The sequence below is a fragment of the Cuculus canorus genome, chromosome 21 (assembly GCF_017976375.1).
Source record: "Cuculus canorus isolate bCucCan1 chromosome 21, bCucCan1.pri, whole genome shotgun sequence".
Classification (NCBI taxonomy): domain Eukaryota; kingdom Metazoa; phylum Chordata; class Aves; order Cuculiformes; family Cuculidae; genus Cuculus; species Cuculus canorus.
This window is the reverse complement of record NC_071421.1, coordinates 1,601,123-1,619,858: the sequence shown is the minus strand read 5'-3', so window position 1 is coordinate 1,619,858 and position 18,736 is coordinate 1,601,123. Positions and strand designations below refer to the sequence as shown.

General features: G+C 46.7%; 1 protein-coding gene across 3 annotated transcripts in view; it reads left to right on the top strand.

Annotated features, from left to right (window-relative positions):
• Nucleotides 1-18,736, top strand: part of DVL1 (dishevelled segment polarity protein 1) — a 73,028-nt gene that overhangs the window by 31,740 nt on the left and 22,552 nt on the right. For all 3 annotated transcript variants that reach the window (XM_009556731.2, XM_009556730.2, XM_054085858.1), the window contains exons 2-4: nt 9-78; nt 10,691-10,812; nt 13,720-13,832. In XM_009556731.2, coding sequence (XP_009555026.1) covers nt 9-78; nt 10,691-10,812; nt 13,720-13,832 — 305 coding nt within the window. The remainder of the gene's footprint in view (nt 1-8; nt 79-10,690; nt 10,813-13,719; nt 13,833-18,736) is intronic.

The window sequence follows — 18,736 nt, the reverse complement described above, 5'->3', positions numbered from 1 at the left end:
TTTTCCAGGGTGGTAAAGGAGGAGATCTCAGATGACAATGCAAAGCTACCTTGCTTCAATGGAAGAGTGGTGTCCTGGGTAAGTTGGCTCATCTGCCCGTGTGGCTCATTCGTAGCCTGATACCGTGAGCACAGAAGCAGGGTAGTTGAGACATGGATCTGGATTTTTAGAAGTGCCTTGAATCTCAGATTTCATGGATCAGAGGCTTAGTTTTTCATTATATCTGTAACATCCTGTTATTAAGTGATCTATTTTATAAATTAGAGGAAAGTCCACAAAGCTGTGCAGGGCTGAAAAGGCGATTTAAACATGAAACCTTTAATGTTAGTAATGTTGCGTCGTTGTTTCTTTTCCACGGTTGTCTCTTCCTCGCCTCCTAAATATTACTGAACCCGACGAAGGGCTCTGAAATGATAGTGTAAACCTCACAAGATAAGGGTAGGCTTCTCTAAACCTTGCTTACCTCTTGTTGAAAGCAGTAAGAGCCAAGCTCTAATCTTTGTTTTAAACAAATAAGAGTTGTCCCACAACGTAAGGCTAAAGGGAAGAGCCAGCTTGCTGTGGGGTGGGGAGAGGAAGCACACTTTTGTCTGTGTTAATAAAGTTCTGCCAGATCACTGAGTTCTAGTATTGTCACTAAACAGTCAAAACAACTTCTTCAAAACCAGCTAAACACGATATTCATGGGGATTTTGGTTCTGTTATTTTAATTTCAGCGTATCAGTGTTGTGGTAGTGCTGGAAGGTGTCAGTCTCCAAGCTAAACGTTGTGCATGCATTCAGTAAAAAGACGCAAAAATGGACAAATAAGCAGAGCAGAGGGATCTGGGCTGTAAAGAATTCATCCAGTTACAGAGCAAGTCACTGATCCAGCCGTTCATCCCAGTTACTGTGTGGCTTGGCCAATCACTTCTCCCTTATTCTCTCTCTTGTCTCTTTTTCATGTGTTCATTTCTCCAGTACTTCATGATGTTTGTTTGTCACCTAACTAGAGTTATTAAGGGATGATAGGATGAGGGGAAACGAGTATAAACTGGAAAGGGGCAGATTTAGGCTTGATATAAGAAAGAATTTCTTCACGACAAGAGTGGTGAGACAGTGGCCCAGGTTGCCCAGGGAAGTTGTGGCTGCCCCATCCCTGGAGGGGTTCCAGGCCAGGTTGGATGGGGTTTGGAGCCCCTGATCCAGTGGGAGGTGTCCAGGGTGGAACTGGATGGGCTTTAAGATCCCTTCCAACCCAAACTATCCTATGATTCATTACTGTCTCCAAAGTGTTACACAGCCTTTCGGATTGCTTCCCATTTAATGAAGAGGTGACCTGCACCGCCTGCTGGGCTGATGAACAGCAGAGCACGATCTGCGCGGGTCGCTTCTCCGCAGGCCTGGTTCTTCAGTCACATTATGATCTGCTTAACGGAGATGCAGTAAAAGCTGTTGTTCCCTAGGGTTACTGTGCGAAATACAGTGATTCTCACCTTCAGGTGATGTTTGGGGCGCTGTTAAACACGCAGTTAAGTTTGGGTTTTGGCCATTTCATGAACACATTTCTCAAACTGGAGTTAGGAGGTTTACCGCTGTCAAGGTTGATTAAAGTGGTTGTGCAGCAAAGAGGGCACTAGTAGTTTAGATTTTAACACCAAAAAAAGCTTTCAAGATGTAGTGTATGATTTTAATATCCTCTTTCAAGCTGACCTTACCATCTTGGGTATCGGGAACACAGCAGAGGACAAGAAGAATTGTCTGGTTTCCCCAAACCTCAAGTTTGACTTGAGTATGAAATGATTCTTTGTTCAGAGCTTGGCTTCAACAAGTGCTGCCATAGGGTTATAAATCATAGTGCTGTGATACGAGAACTCTGCTGAAGTAACTAGAGACGTTGGGCAGCCTTTCAGCATCGCAGATGTGCTCACAGTCTTTCTATTTCTGGTGGGTTGAAGGTAAGCAAGAAAGAAGTAGTGGTTAAGTAGGTTTACAAGAGTTTTTTCCCACCTGCGCAGTTAAGACAACTGAGGCCACTTGGGATTATCAGCTGGAAGGAACTGCCGTGTCTCCATCTGTTTCTCCAGTGGAAGATTTTGCTCACGTTTGCCACCAGTCCCCCTAAAATCGCACTGACTAAACTTATACAGGATAAGAAAATGTGTCTGGGCCTTGCATATAATCATGCTGGGTAGCTTAAAGTTTCTAAGCCTGGCTTCTCGTAGATAGGATTACGTGTGCTTTCGTTATAAAATCAAATAGAATATCGATTATGTGCCCGCAGTAGAGTGCCTGTGCGCATTCTATTATTGTGTAAGGAAAGTGCATTGTATCTTTTAAACATCAGTTCGATTGGGAGATTGTTCTTAAGTAATAGTGCTTTGTGGTTCATCAGATACAGCCCCTGCTGGGTTCTAAGCAGCTGAAAGTGCTGCTCGTGCGAGGGCAAAGGCTGGGAGATGAATTGAGCGCAGCTGTATCGTACAATATTATCACTTCTTCCTGTCTTATTGATTGCTTTCAATTTTAAGGCACTCAAACTCTGGCAACTGTGTAGTCCCAACAGATCCTTAGCGCTCGGTGAGCAAAGCACAGAGCTTTCTAATGCAAGAACTTTGCATTAGTCCTCCTACACACTCAAATGTTCACAGAGTATTGAGCACTTATTAGATTTTTGTATTAAATTGGGGTCTTAAAAATTGGGAGAGGTTCTTCTCCCTTAAGCCTGTCTACGAAAAGTCAGCTGTTTTAAACAGTGTGACTTTCAAAGCTGTTTGTAGAACCTGGCCGCGTGTTTGCACCCAGCAGTGGGTGTTTGGCAACTGGGTACCTTGGTTTGAAAACGGATGAGTGTTTCAAAGCAAAGTTATTCTGATAGAAACTGGGAAAGGAATGAACACAGCCCTTGCCTTCGCAAAGAAGGGAAGATCCCTGTGTCGTAAATTGGTTCTCAAAAGAAATGTTCATTCTCTAGAATAAAATCAATGGCATTTGAGAATGAAATGAATGTTTAAACAAACAGATGTGGTCTTTGAGACCCGATGCTCTGCCTAGAGTGCTCTGGGACACAGTGCAATGTTCTTTCTTAATGAGGTTGTTGGTTTATGTCCATTCTTGTGCCAAAACTGAACACATAATGGGCTGAACTTCTCCAGGGCATGGAATAACGTGTGTGCTAATGGCCACTGCTGCGATGTGAGGTCCTTTTCAGTTTGAGGGTCTGGAGACGGCTGAAGGGCTCAACACTGAAAAATATACTGCTTCCAGGATGCACTTGAGCTATGAACGTTGGTGGTGCTGGTTTTGTCTTCAGTCCAAGGATTACTATGGACTGTAGCATGGTATTCTGCTAGTAATGGTGTAGATTGTACAAAAAGGGAGAGCTGAGGAGAGCATCCTGAAAGCTTCAGACAAAAAAAGGCCTTGAAGATGTCATTTATGTTTGCATTGCGTAAGAGCAGCATCTGTTTTAAAAACAAAGTGGTAGAAGTGAGTAATAGCTTTTATCAGAAGGACTAATTAATCCTGAAAACCCCTGAGCCCTGAACAAAGAATCCTATTATACTCAAGGCAAACCTGGGTTTTGGGGAAACCAGACAATTCTTGTCCTCGGTGGTGTTCCCGATATTCAAAATTATTAAGGGAAAAGAGTGTCTGATGTACAAGGAGAAGCTGAGAGAGCTTGGGACTGTTTCACCTCAAGAAGAGAAGGCTTGGGGAGATCTTATCAATGTGTATCAAAAGCTGATGGGACACGTGACAGGCCAGGAGACAATAGACATGAACTTGTAATAAAGGAAATTCCTTTCGAACGTAAACCCCTTTTTGCTCTGAGGGTGGTAAAGCACAGCTCGTGCCCAGAGATGTGCAGTCTTTATGCTTGGAGATACCTGAAACCTGACTGACCAAGGACCTTAGCACCTTGCTCTTGCTGAGCAGGGAGGTTGGACTGGACACCTCCAGAGGTCCATTGCGATGTCAAGTGTTCTGTCATCCTGTGCGTGGATTCACTGCTTTTTCTGTAGCTGTTCTGACACTCGGATCATCCTCTGGAATGGGAAGACTATGACATTTTCTTGTCTACCTTTGATAGACAATATAAAGACAGGTTTGGTTTTTCCAAGTCAGAACACAATCCCTCCCTCATTTCTTACGTCTTTTCTTTTGGAGAAGAAAGAGTTGAATTTGCCTTTCTTCCTTGGGTGAAATAACATCAAATCAATGGTAAATAGTGAGAGGTTTTTGTTTAATGCCAGCTCAGGAACTTAACACACAAGGCTCGGCTCAGCCTGAGTCAGCAGCCGGGTCTCTAACAGCGGGGATGGGGTTGTTGCAAAGATCTAAAAGCAAAATGTAGATGTGTGGCTCTAATTGTTTCAGAGAATTGGTGCTGTAGAGCTTTTTGTGAGCGTGATACCAATGCAGGCTTTCCTCAGCCGCTGCTGCTCGGCAGCAAATGACACAATGCGTCCTAAACCCATCTATTTCTGCTGGGGCAGAGGCAGCACAGATGGTGTGAGTACTGCAGATAGATACATCGCTTCAAAAGACTCTTTCCTCCCTTCCCACCATCAGTTTGTTTCCAAATTTATATGCATATCCCACTAGTTTGGATTCAGTTTATAGCTCTCTCCTCAGAGATCACAGCGCACGGTTTGCAGATGCTGCTGACAAGGGCTTCTGTTCCCTTACCGAACAATCAGCTGCAACATCTGTGTCTGACCTGAATTACGAATTGCAAATTACTTTTTCCACACTAACACCCATAAAATTGCAGCGCTTATCTGCTTCTATTTGCTGCTAATTACTGGAGGAGCTTTATGTAAATCTCGCTGTAAGTTAATTGTTCACAGTTTTGAACCCTTTAATACCCCGTTCGCTGGATCCTAACAAATAATCACATATATGTAGTTCAGGGCTAGCAAAGGTGGTCTTTACCTTCTGGAAAAGCTGCGTTTTGGGCAGGGCTATTTAATTTTCTGGTTTTTAATGTGATGGGGCTGAGCTTTCATTGTCTCCCGTGTTATAAAATGTGCATCAGCTGGTAGCTGACAGCTTCGCATTCTTTCCCCAACCCATCTGTGATAATTGTTGCCCTCTCTGTAAGTCACTGCCCTGTACATGCGAGTATTTCACACCCAGGCGATGTATTTAAAACGGGAATATGAAGTGCACCCGGAGCAGCTCAGCTGGCTCTTCCCCACACCTCTCGACTGATGCAGGGGCTACTTTGAAGTTCACGAGATGACTGACATTTGGAAATTGGAGATAGTCATCTTTTTTTAATACCATTTGAATCCTTCTATTTGTCCTCGGTAGGAATTTTGATCTTGATGTCATATGAAGGACTGATTTCCATAGGGGAGAAGGTTCCAGGGAGGATCCTGAAGTCTTTAGTTGCTGCTTACTTCTGCTGCCCTTGGATCTCAGTGTACAGCGAGATTAGTATCGAATTAGAATTGCTGCTCCTAATTAACGACTTAAACCTCTTCCCATCCTTCCTGTGTCCTGCTTCGTTTTCTCCTCTGCGTCTTAGATCTTATCCTTTTGATTTCGGGGTGGGCTTTATAGTTGAGGTTATTTTAGGGCTAAGCATTTTGGGACAGAGGGCTGCTATGTACTGGATTCCTTTTCCGTGGTTGACACTTGTGTTTCTTAACAATACAGAGAGCAGCACTGATTGTGTGGCTGCGTTCTTCATCCGATGGTTCTTCTGTAAATGCATTTACACGAGCGTGTAGCTGAAGGTGTTCCAGGCTGGGTTGGATGGGGCTTGGAGCCCCTGATCCAGTGGGAGGTGTCCCTGCCCATGGCCGGAGTTGGAACTGGATGGACTTCATGGTCCTTTTCATCCCAAACCATTCTGTGACTCTGTGACACATCTGCCTGTTCCACTCACACACACGCATAAAACCTAGGATGCATTTTTTTTTTTCCAGGGGATAATTTGTGTTCTTTGGGACTGCTTAGCTGAAATTATTCATGCAATTTTGGTTTTTCAGGCTCAGGTGCTTACTGAGCAATTTGGATAAATAGCTTCTATGGAAGGGGGTACGTTACCTTCAGGCTTTTTGCAACAGCTTAGCGTGTTTTTCTCTTCTCTTTGCCCGGCCCAGGGAGAGCCTCCCAGTGGAAGCCGGGAATGTGGCTGTGATTGCTGCCAGATCAGAGCCAGCCCAGCAGCCTCTGCCAGCACTTTGCACAAAGTCGCTTGGCTGTTATCTGTGTTTTTTAGGAAGGCTTTGCAACATCTGGGAACCATTCCCTGAGTGGCTGCTGGGAATGTGCACCATCTCCTATTGGCTGGCAGTGATGTCATAGCCTTGCGCGAGCCTTTCTCTGTTGTTTCCTTCTCTGTTATCTGGGTGCCAGCAGATAATACTCGTCCTGTTTGTACCTAAGCTTTTTAGACACTGTATTTGCGACTGCAATTAATGTTGTTGGGTAGAATCGTTTAGTCTGTACCGCACAGGGCGACACGGGACCTTCGGGGCTGTGGAATGATCGTCAGCAAAGTGCATTGTTGCTTCTCAGAGCCTAACGGAAGCGATGAGGGGAAATCCACAGAAGCAAATTCTTGTTGATTTCTAATAGATAAAATGAACTGATTTCAGGACCGGCTTTTTCTTTGCATAGATTATTTCTACTCTCATTAATCTGCTGATAGACTGAATTATCACACAGGGGAAAGAGAGAGCTGTGCAGGAAATCTGACCCAAAGTGAAGAGGGTATTAACACGATACTGTGATGTAAATCTTCTTCCATCGTGTTCAGAGCTTATAAAGAAGGAAAGCAGGATCGCTGAAACCATTCCTAAGCATTAAGGTACCTGGGTGAGTTATCAGGGGAGCATCAGCACTGGAAGGACACGGATCTGTTGGAGCTGCTCCAGAGAAGGCCACGATCCAAGGGCTGGAGCACGTCCCGGGACAGACTGAGAGAGTTGGGGTTGTTCAGCCTGGGGAAGAGAAGGCTCCAGGGAGACCTTGGAGCAGCTTCTGGTACTGAAAGGGGCTCCAGGAAAGCTCAGGAGGGGTTCTTGATCAGGGAGTGCAGGGATAGGGTGAGGGAGAATGATTTTTAGCTGAAAGAGAGGAGGTTGAGATGAGATTCTAGGAAGAAATGTTTTGCTGTGCGGGTGGTGAGGCCCTGGAACAGGTAGCCCAGAGCAGTGGTGGCTGCCCCATCCCTGGAGGGGTTCCAGGCCAGGTTGGATGGGGCTTGGAGCCCCTGAGCCAGTGGGAGGTGTCCCTGCCCATGGCAGGGGGTGGAATTGGATGGGCTTTGAGGTCCCTTCCAACCAGATTATTGCTGCTGGTTTCAGTGAGCCCTTGGATCAATCGCTTCACCTCTTTGTAGCTCAAATTCCCCTTTCCCTCCTCTACACCATGTTTGCTTATGCTTTTCACTTAATTATGGCAAGGACTGCCTTTCACAGCGCTCAGCAGCCATCTGAGCAAACTCACCCGGGCGTTAATTAAGGCAGCTCAAGGAATCAGTCTGTTCAGCATTCATGGCCAAAGACACCAGACAAGAACGAGCTGAGGAAGGGGAAAGAGCAAACACAGTTACGCTCTGCTCTCATCCGGCTAAATATTTATTAGTCTACCAGCATGAAAACTACAATATTTAAATTCTTACTGTCCCTGAGAGCAGCGGCAGCTCTTGGTGTTTCTCTCAGCTCAGGGACTGATAACAGTAACTAAAGAAATACCCAAAAGAGCCATTTGTATTTCTGACAGCAACTTCAGAGCAGCCACATTCATCTACAAGTTGAAAGTAATTATTGCCTATAAAGTCACAGACATCTCAAATCCCAAGTCAAAGCTTCACAGACACGGCCCATTATCCACTCGAAGGCTGCTCCCAAAGGACCAATTGCACAAAAGGACTTGCTGATGAGGCCCTGTATTCCACCAGGAATTCTGTCAAAGGGAAGAGGACTCCGCACTGCTAGAAGGCCCACAAATGCCTATCAAGAACGTGATGTTTATTTTAGTAATGGGCAATTTTCTGTGCCAGCTAGATCATGCTTCCTTCTTTTTTCAACTACAGCATGTTTCATAGAATCATGGAATGGTTTGGGTTTGAAGGGATCTCAAAGCCTACCCAGTTCCACCAGATTGGATATTAGAAAAACTTCTTCACCAAAAGAATGACGAAGCCTTGGAATGGGCTGTGCAGGGAAGGGGTGGAGGCATTCAAAGAATGTGTGGCCATGGCACGCTGGGCCATGGTTTAGTGGGCATGGTGGGGTTGGGCTGACAGTTGGACTGGATGAGCTTAGAGGTCTTCTCCGACCTTGATGATTCCTTGACTCTGTGATTCCTCAGGGGCAAACTTTCACCCTAAAGGATGTGCCTAAGTGACAGTAAGTGTATTTTGTGTGGAAATGCCTGAGCCAGGCTGCGACCAGCAGTGCAGCCAGCACGACATGGGAATGGCAATGTGAGAAGTCTTGCAGTGGGTTATCACGCTTGTTGTGCTTATGATTTGCTACTGGAAAACCTTTATCTAAGATTAACGAGCTGCTCGGAAGCCGGAGTTGGTGCTAGTATGTTTTTCTTGAGTTTATATATGTCTGGAGTTCACTATATCTGGAAGTGAACTGATTCTAGTTCGAAGTGGTGCAGCTGAAGGATGAGCATGGGTCATTTCTGCAGCCCTCTTCCTTTCCTGATGGTGATGACATAGTCTGAGGCTGTTCATGACTCAGATCCCACTGAAGGTCAATACGAAGCAGGTACCGAATCCTTTATCCTTCAGGAAATCACAGCCTAGAGACAAGTTTTCCTTCTGCTCAGCAGCACTCCCAAGATGCTCTGCAGCTTCGATCGGCATGGTGGGCTTGCCATGGGTTCTGCATTGCCGAGGCTTCTTCCTCCAGGAGCAGGGAAATACTAAAGAACATACGTCCTGAACTATGTACAGGATTTTTCTTGTTGGCTCATCGCTCTTCGCATCGAGCGCATCTTTGAGTCAGGTGTTGCCATCGGCACCACAGCTTAAAGAAGGAACATCTCCTGCTTTCAGATAACTCAGGCCCGGGGCGTGTTTGCGTAGCTTGACGCAATTCGGAATGGGAGGAGTGAGGGGATGTACAGACCTTGCCTACACCCAGGCTTTTTTCTTTTCTTTTTGGTTTGATTTTGTGAAAGTACTTGCACGGAGACTTCTCAGCGAGTGAGCCAGGCTCAGAGACGTTCTTGCATGTCCGTAATGCCAACATGCTCTCTAAACGTCTCCCATTAACTTCCCCACCTGACGGAAAGAAATCCTAATTATCAAATTACTCGGAGAGCTGGTATTATTTTCCCCTTCAGTGTTTCCTCTGCTGCTCTTGCTTTGGTGACAAGAGAGTTAGAATAATGCAGCTGGCTCCATGCAGTGCTGGGGAACTGTTTTGTCTTCAGGCAGTTCCTTTCAAGAGATTGTTGTGTGTTTGCCTTCTCGTGTTTATGGAATACCCTCTTAGGAGTAATACCGAACACCAATCCCCTCCTGTCCTGTTCCCTTTCCTTCTCCATCCCCTTCTTTAACAGCCAGCATCTCTCTGAGGCTTAGAATAGAATTAGTCCTCGATAAATCAACCAATACAGTGGGAGTCTCCTGGCCTCAGGTTGCACCAGGGGAGGTTTAAATTGGATATTAGGGAAAATGTCTTTACTGACAGAGTGGTGAAGCCCTGGTAGAGGCTGTGCAGGGCAGTGGTGGAGTCTCCATCCCTGGAAGGGTTCAAAAAGCATCTCGATGTGGCACTTTGGGACATGGTTTAATAGTCATGGGTCAACAGTTGGATTGTGATGGTCTTAGAGATTTTTTCCAACCTTAATGATTCTATGATTCTTATATAGGGCAAGTTCTTCCACAGCTAAAAATAGAGGGAAGCTGAAACCTTGTTGCCTCGTAGTGAAAGGTAATGATCTGAGTCGTTATTTGCGCATTTATTTAATTAAAGACCTTACAATCACGTTGTTTAAAAAGCCTCGGTGAAGCAATTGGGTGTCTCAGGGGATTGGTAATAGGATATAAACCTTTTTTTTCTCCACCTCTAGGTCACCTGTTCCAGGCTGACTAGGTATAAACTGGAGAGGGGCAGATTTAGACTAGACATAAGGAGGAGTTTCTTCACTGTGAGGGTGGTGAGGCCCTGGCCCAGGTTGCCCAGAGCAGTGGTGGCTGCCCCATCCCTGGAGGGGTTCAAGGCTAGGTTGGATGGGGCTTGGAGCCCCTGAGCCAGAGGTGTCCCTGCCCATGGCAGGGGGTGAAACTAGATGATCTTTAAGGTCCCTTCCAACCCAAACTATGCTATGATTCTACGCCTCTCTGACTTGTGTAGGCAGTGGCCGGAAGGCGGGGCGTGCGGGCAGCGGGCTGCTGGGATGCAGGAGTCGGTTTTAGCTTCCTTTCTGGTTTGGAGGGTTTTTTCCTTCTTCTTGCTAAAACTTTCTGAACATAGCAAGGGAAGTATGGGACTGGATAAGGGTGTGTGAAGTCTGAACTTGCTTTCACGACTGCTATAGACCCGTGTGAGGCTGAGCAAGTTGCTTTGCTTTGCCTCAATCTCTTCTCAGACTGGTGGTATTGGCAGCGTTGCCTCCCTGCTGTTTTCTGGATCTCATCTGTCGGAAGTGCAGGAGGGGCTGAACACCGTGTGGTGGGGTGGAGAAACCTGTACGAGCGTGTGTAATCCTCCGCTTTCTCTTGGCAGCTGGTCCTGGCTGAAAGCTCCCACTCGGACACAGGATCCCAGTGCACTGAGAGCCACGCTGACCTTCCGCCACCCATCGAGAGAACAGGCGGCATCGGAGACTCCCGGCCTCCATCGTTCCAGTAAGAGCCAGTTGTCTTTTTTTAGTATTTTACACCAAAAAGTGCTTTTCCCATCTGTTTCTTCCCCTCGTTTCTCCCCGCTCCTGCAAGCCTGCTATTTATTGTTAGAAAGATTATATACTTATTAGAACTGAGGAAGTAAAAGGGGGATGAGAAGAAAAAGACCTTTTTGTTGTTAGAACGAGACATATATCCTTTGAATCTCCTTTCAAAACCCACTGTGGAAGAGTTAAGTAGAGAGGGAGCCCAAAATGCTTCTTGTGGGATATGTATGATCACCATTTATTATTGCTATGTTACGTATAATTCTGAGTATGCGGAGCCAGCACAATACTGATATCGAGAGCAAGAATTTACCGAAGGAATGATTCCTCCTCCGTGTGGATGTGAGGCTGTAGCCAGGCTGGGAGTCAGCTGTTGGAATGGTAGCCTTGTTATTTCCTGTTACGTGTGCAAAGCCAAAATCTGTCCTCAGAATGCCTTTCTTTTCAGGCAGGCCCTCGGAATTCACCCCAGGAGGGTTTCAAGCAGGACCTGGTTCTAGCTGTGATCTTAGTGTGTGTTTGGAGAGGGAAATGTGGTCCTGATTTGCCCGGTGTCGTGTGTTCCCATTGCTTTCTGCGACGTCTCTTGCCTGGAGGAGCCGGTAGCGCTGTATATGAGTCTTGTACAGATAAATGCCTTCTAGAGAGTACAAGAACTCCTGGGAAATGCTAACCCTGCCTGACACCGTGTGCCTTGCAAGGGCTTTACTGCCCTCCTGCGTTCATTAATTGAGTTCTGTTGCCTGGGAGAGGCCTCTGCGTGCAGTCACATGGCCTGTAAATAGAACATAACCAGTTCTTTGTCTTCCTGACCTGTGCCTACATGGAAGAGCTGCGAGATCAAACTTTAGTTAAAAAGCTAATTATGTTGGGAGTTGGGCATATAAAGCACTCACTGCTCTATGTGCTCGGCCCGATGGGATTCCAGCTGTGCTCTACTGAGCTGCTTTTGAGCTGCTTCTTCTGTCTTCCACAGTGTCCTGAGCATCTTGTCTGGTCTTCCTGCTGGCACCGAGCACAGAGCTGCGAGTGATGGTGCCTTCGTGTTACAAAGCCACTGTGAGAACCCCCGTGGGGCAGGGAACTCGTGCAGGTCATGCAGAGTCAGGAGCAGCAAAATGGGAGGTCGCACTCTCTGGCTTATGTTCTTGTTCCTAGATAAACAATTAGGTGTTGTGTAATTGTACAAACCGAAATGTTGCTGGACAGCAGAGAATACAAGAAATGGACCGAGCGGACAGGTCAGCAGGCAATACCGTCCCAGGAAATGAGATCCTCGTCAGCAGCGAAGTGGTAATCGCAAGTAGCTGCCCGACAGGATTGATTTGTTCCTTCATCATTGCTTAAATCCAAAGAAAATTTACTTTTCTCCTCCCTGATGAGGGTCCTGAAATTCATTCTGTATTTCATGTTCTACTGCTTCTGTTCAGTGGCTGCCAAATCCACGTTCATCTGAATAGGTGAGGCCGTTCCTGGGTTAGCAGTGGAGGTGCAGAGTGAGCTGCGAATAGTGACTGCTGAGCCACCATCTTACGTGGCTCTGGGGTGTGTGCGTTGAAAATGGAATGGCATTTAATTCCATTAATTCAATTAATGAGAGAGGGAACGAGCCAGCTGTGAGGTTCCTTTTGCACTCTTCGTAGGCACGTTTAGCCCAGGAAGCGATTTAGTCCCGCAGAGCAGCAGCAGCAGTCGGTAGATGGTGCCGGTGAGATGTCCCAGAGCCACCTGGGGTGGCCTTGGCGATTTGTCACCCTCTTTCCCTTTTCAGTTGTGCTGGACTGAAACAAACGCAGCCATAGCTGTGGCTGCCCTTCGGTCCAGACCTGTGTTTCGGTACCTCTGTTAGGGCTCACAGTGTGCAGTCACTTGAAGAACAGCCTCGATTTCCCAATTTGTGTGGTGGGCATGTCAGCACATTTCAAGAAGGCGTGTGGGCGTGCAAAAGGCTTTCCAGCAGTCCCTTTCTGTGGAGTGTTACACACCTGCTTACACGTATACCTGTTCTGGGTCCCGCTTCCACAGAAGCCCATGGACCAATTGGCTCGACCACTGCTGGTTTTATTTCCTGTGTAAAATGCACGTGGCAGCACCTTCCGATCCCGGGGAATTCTAGAAGCAGGACGGTAATGACTCTGATGCTGTGGTGTGTGGACGGGGATGGCCCTTTTGCACTCTGAGCAGGACGTGCTGGGCAGAAACAGCAGCTGCCAAGGGCGGGTGGGAGTTGGGACTCCGTTTCAATGGGGATAGTTGCGGAACAGAGAGGAAGAGTATGTACCTTTCTAAGGGAAATGGTTCACAGCAGAATCATAGCATCATAAAACTGTAGAATCGTTAAGACTGGAAAAGCCCTTTAAGCTCATCCAGTCCAACCGCCAGCCCAATCCCACTGTGCTCAACTGTCCCAAAGTGCCATGGCTTTGTGTTTTTTGAAGCCCTCCAGGGGCAGGGGCTCCACCCCTGGGACTGACCTGAAATCCCAGTTCCTCTGCAAGCGTGTTAGCGGCTAAAGCTGCCTCGTAGTTGTCTCTAAATGCTGTAGCAGTCCTCTTTCTTATCCCTTTTCTTAGCCCATCACTAGGCTTTTTTCCCTATGGAAATTTCACACCACAGCCCTGTGGCATCTTTTTCAGCGTTACGATGATACAACTTGTGCAAATCCTGCTGTGTCGCATGGATATTGAAGTGCATCAGGCGCTTTGGGGGTTGGGGGGAGCCTGCAGGGCTGCACCCGGGCTGCAGCTGACCCGCAGAAGAGGTTTCTGGCTTCCAAACCGATGTGCTCACACTCGCAACTGCTTTTATCAAAAACAAAAAAAACAGATGACTCCACTGTTTCTTCCTATTTGTTCTCTGACAGCCCAAACGCTGCCAGCAGCCGGGATGGCCTGGACAATGAAACAGGAACAGAGTCAGTTATTAGCCACCGGCGAGACAGACATCGACGGAGAAACAGAGAAGGGCACGAGGATGGTAAGTCCTATTTCATTTTTCTCCTTTTTCATTTAGAAAGAACAGGTTTTCTGACAATCTTTCAGAGCAAGAACTACTTTTGCATGAATCCTACGGAAGCGTGTCTGCATTCCTGTGTGCTTTCAGGGACTGTTATTATTTTAATGGAATAATTTGATGATTGCTTTGAAACTCTTTGAAGCTCAGCATTTTCTAAGAGGTTTGGACAGCCTACAGTAAAGTGGCAGGGAGGTTCTTTTTGACAACGTAGAGAACTTTCTGTATTATTAGAAGATAATTAGTTTGGAGAGGAATAAAGACACACAGTGCTGAGCTCTGGGCTGTCATGGCTCGGCTGCCTCTGTGATTCAAGTTTGCTCGTATAAAGGTAGGACACAACTGCCTGTATGATGCGTCGGGAGTTTATACCTTAGATACTTTGAGAGTCTTAGTCTTTTAACATTGCAAGATCTGAGCGAAAATCCTCTGAAATGATTTCTGTGGATTTCTCCCAGCTTGGATCAGCGGTAGTATTTTATTCTGGTTTAAATACACCACATAGGCTCTGAAGAACTGTGTTTTTATACAGAAGGGCACCCAAAGTACACATACAAACTGCACAACTTCATCTCTTGCCTGTAGTCTGTACATCAAAGTACACTCGGTTTTTCCTTTGTTGCCAGACAAGAATTTCCAGGCTTAATTACAAATGAATAGGTGCCACCCATCGAGTGTAAAATGATCCAGAATATGGAATACTTGGGCCCAAGAGATGCCATCACCGGCTTTCTTCACAGCTTCACCCACTAAAGTATTTGCCTCCAGTAAGAAAACCAGAAGTCATAGATACACTGGAGGTTAGAAGCCAGTGTCTTTCTGTTCATTTAACCCTTGTGACTGACTCAGAGTGACTGAAAATTACTCATTGGGTGGAGCAGAGAGCTGGCTTTGCACCATCCTGACTGCAGATCCCTTTGGGAAATCCCAGAGAGAGGCAGAATCTTCTAACAGTGTTGTGTTAAAAACTTATTCCAGGAAGCACGTTGAAAGGTGATTTGTTTTTAATGTTAGTTTAAACCAGTGGCGATAGGCGTTTTGCCATGGCCAAAGAGCCGAGAGTTGACTGGCTGTTCTGGTCTGGATTGCTCATGTGGTGGTGTTTGAGCACAGGGGTTTCTGCCTTCTAATGGTCTGTAATAAATTTGTGCATTTCCCTTTAGACAGAAATGGGATAAAAATTCCTTCTCCTATCAGTCTAAGGTGTGCAGAGGCAAGAATGTGTGGCTCAGTAATGCGAGCGTTACCTGTTCTCAAACGATGTAGGCTTCCTACCTGGAGCAGGCTGCACACCTGAGCAAGAGGTGATGTGTTAAGGTGCACAAAGGACAACTGCAGTTGTCATGTATATGTTACTGAATATTCGTAATGTTTCTGTGGTCATAACAGTATTTTATTTGAAAACCCAGACCCACCAATGTGCTGTTTTCAGTTGAAAACATGTCTCCAAAATGCACAGCTCAGCTTTGGGTCCTGAACTGCGCTGGGAGGCCCTGGCCCGGGCTGCCTCGAGCAGTGGTGGCTGCTCAAGGCCAGGTTGGATGGGGCTTGGAGCCCCTGATCCAGTGGGAGGTGTCCCTGCCCATGGCAGGGGTGGGACTGGATGGGCTTTAAGGTCCCTTCCAACCCAAACTGTTCCATAATTCTATGATTCTATGAAATTCCCTTGTCCCAGAGAGGGATTTTAAGGTCTCTTTGTAACAACAGTTATACATTAGTTATTCTTTTCTTCAACTCTTTGTCTGGTGTGCAGTTGGATATAAAATGGGGGAACGGTGATAGGAAAAAGGGGACAAGGATGGAGGAAGGACAGCAAGGTTGTAACACCTGGTTCACAGCTATTTCAGGGACAGAAGCTGTGTGCTCCCTTGTCATTATGAAGTAGTGGTAAATCCTCCTTTCCCTGCAGAAAGAAGGAAATGCGTTTGGAGTGTTTGATCTCGTCCTGTAGAGACTTGTTCGAATAATACCCAAATTACAGCTCTAGCAGTTCACAGAAAGGCGGGAGGAGGGATCGGCATCAGAGCACGGCATTACTCATGGGTTTGTTCCATGGGTATAATTCTGCAGAGTAGCCAGGACACAGGCTCGGCACTGCCAGCTCCCCAAGCTGCACAATAACACGGACCACGGAGTGTTTGGAACCATCTGAGCTCATTATTGGTACAAAGTGAATAGCAAAGAATTACCCACCCTGACAATGAGGATATCCCTGGATACTCTACAAAGGGAAAGAAGTACTCCATCCACAAAAAAAAAAAAAAGAAGGATGTATTATAGCCTTCATTTCAAACCAGGTGAAGTGAGAAAAGGTGCTAATGAGCCATTTGGGAACTGCACAGATCCAAACGCATTGAGCTAAAACTTCTACAGGTCAAGCAAGCTGACTCTGCCGGTCCTCGATCACTGTGGAATTGGGAGGCTCAACAGAACGAGGTTCTCAGTCTTACTTGGGAAAGCCTTGGGGCAGAGGAGAGTAAAACAAAGAGATCTGTTGGGACTGTAGGTACAGTGAAACTATCCCACAGTAAATGTGAGTAGAAAAGCAGATTCTAACTGTGAGCTGTGCAGAAAAATCTCTCTCTGCTCAGCCTGATGTTCAGGGATCGCTGCTGTTTTCAGAACATGGGAGAAGCTTCCTTCTAAGTTAGCCTTTAGTTCACACTTAAACCCCTTCCAGCCCCTAACTGCACAGCTCCATCGTGAGTAGATGGAAGTTTCATCTTCCGCCTCCCATTGGGATTTCAGTTTTATCATTTAGAAAAATTAAACCAAAACTCAGTACTGAGCTCTGTAGGTACCATTGGTTCTAGGCTACCTTCGAATCCTCCTCTCAAGGGGTAGACAGATGAACCTTTCTGCTGCCCACTCGTTCTACATAGCAATGGAGTCCTCAAAGCATCATCTTCCCTGTCTGTCTTAAGCCACAGATTTGAAATACCCAGAGCAGTGGTGGCTGCCCCATCCCTGGAGGGGTTCCAGGCCAGGTTGGATGGGGCTTGGAGCCCCTGATCCAGTGGGAGGTGTCCCTCCCCATGGCAGGGGGTGGTGGGACTGGATGGGCTTTGAGGTCCCTTCCAACCAGAACAAAATTCTGTGATTCTAAGATGAGCCCTGTCAGGAAGCGTAGACAACGTTACCTTCTCTGCGTATATTTTAAGGTACAACGATGGTTATGTTGTGGAGGCTACATAGGCAGAGAACTTTTTTGCTAGGGGAGCGAGAAGCTTTGTATCCAAAGCGGCTTTTTTGTGATTCGGGGAATGTCTCTTTCCCTGATCACCTTTCATGCTAACGAGTAGCGCAGCCATCCCTGGCATTAGCTTCATCTAAAATTAGTCTGGAAGAGTTGAGCTGTCAGTGTGTCAGAGCTCCGCTGTCTCTCTTAAAGCAACAAAAGTCCTCATTGCTTTGGGAAGTTGACAAAGTCCTATTAAATGAAAGCAGAGTGAGGATGTTAACGAGAAACGTGGGAGGTCTGCCTGGTGCATGTGCTGGGACCCCTCGCTGTCTACAACAAAGCTCCCACGTCTGTTTCCTGAGGAGGAGTGGGAAAAAGGACTGTGGAAGCTCTAATTAGGGTGGTAATTAAGGGACAAGTTTTCTTTGGCATTGGAAGATGTTTTACATCTACTGTTCCGTTTCTGACAAGTCCACGGATGCCAAGTGTCGGCAGTGGTGTTCTGACACCGCCCCTGCTGTGGGGTGGACTTGACTATTGTGCAGGCAGCTGGAAAATACCGGCTAATGACCTGTGCTTTGAGAAGCTCTTGATGTGGGCACACTTGCAGATCCCCAAATATTTGGGCAGAGGAGCCGCTGGAGATTTTGGGTCATTGCTGCAGTCTCTGTGTTCTTTGCCTTAGTGCATGCCAAGGAATCCAAACAGCAAGGGCTGGGACTGTGAAGCAATTGCAATGGGAACTGGGGCAGTGGGAGCTGAAAATAGAGTTCTTCCCAGCAGTTTAAGGGTTCCATCATGTTTAAACAGCGGTGAAGTGGTGTTGGTGAGTCCCTAAAGGTCTGAAGTGACCAGATAGGCAGGGATGGGATGCGGGCCGTGTAGGACTGTGCTTGCGAGAGATGGAGCTTTGTCACTGGCTGGGATCTGTCCTGTGGCAACGTCTCCAAGCCTTTCTCTGGTAGCTCTGTAGAGCGATGCGAGAGGCTGTGTGAAGGTTCTGAAGAACTCTGAACACGAGACAAGGTCCAGAGCTATAGCAGATGGGTAAAAGCCTAAAGCAGGAGTAGACAATGCTGTGCTCATCGTTCCTCCGTACGTACACATCAGAAACCCTGACCCCGCACCCAACAGTGAGCTGTGCCGATGGGTTGCAAGTCTCCATTGGAGAAGTGGCAACGCATTTCTTGTCAATAATCGGTGAAAGCTTCCTGCATTGATTGGGATTGGAAGCTCTGTTGTTTATTCTCTAAGTGGGAGCTCGGCTGTGCGCTGAGCGATGCTCCCCGCTGTGCTCTGCAGCGGCACGGAACCCTCCTTACAGCTTCCTGGAGCAGATGTTGCTCGGCTCTTTTCCGCTTCCAAGGCTTCCTTGCTGTAGCGCTTTGATGTGCTTTTGTCCTGCAGGCAGGGCCTGCTCTGCTGTTGATAGAAGTCAAGAGGATGCATTTTAACCTCCTAGGCCATGCTTTATTCTAATCTCTGTGACATACAGAAAGGCTTTTGTCAAACGTTCACAATGAGCTCCGTCATCCTCTAACGAAGAAGGTATTAATAGAATTCCTCAAGGAATGTTGTTCAGCGTTTTCTGGGCTTCTAGGCACATACTGAACTCAAATTGTCTTACCTGCTGCTTTTCAAAGATCTCCATATGACCCTTCCTGTTGATGTCAACTTCTTATGGCCA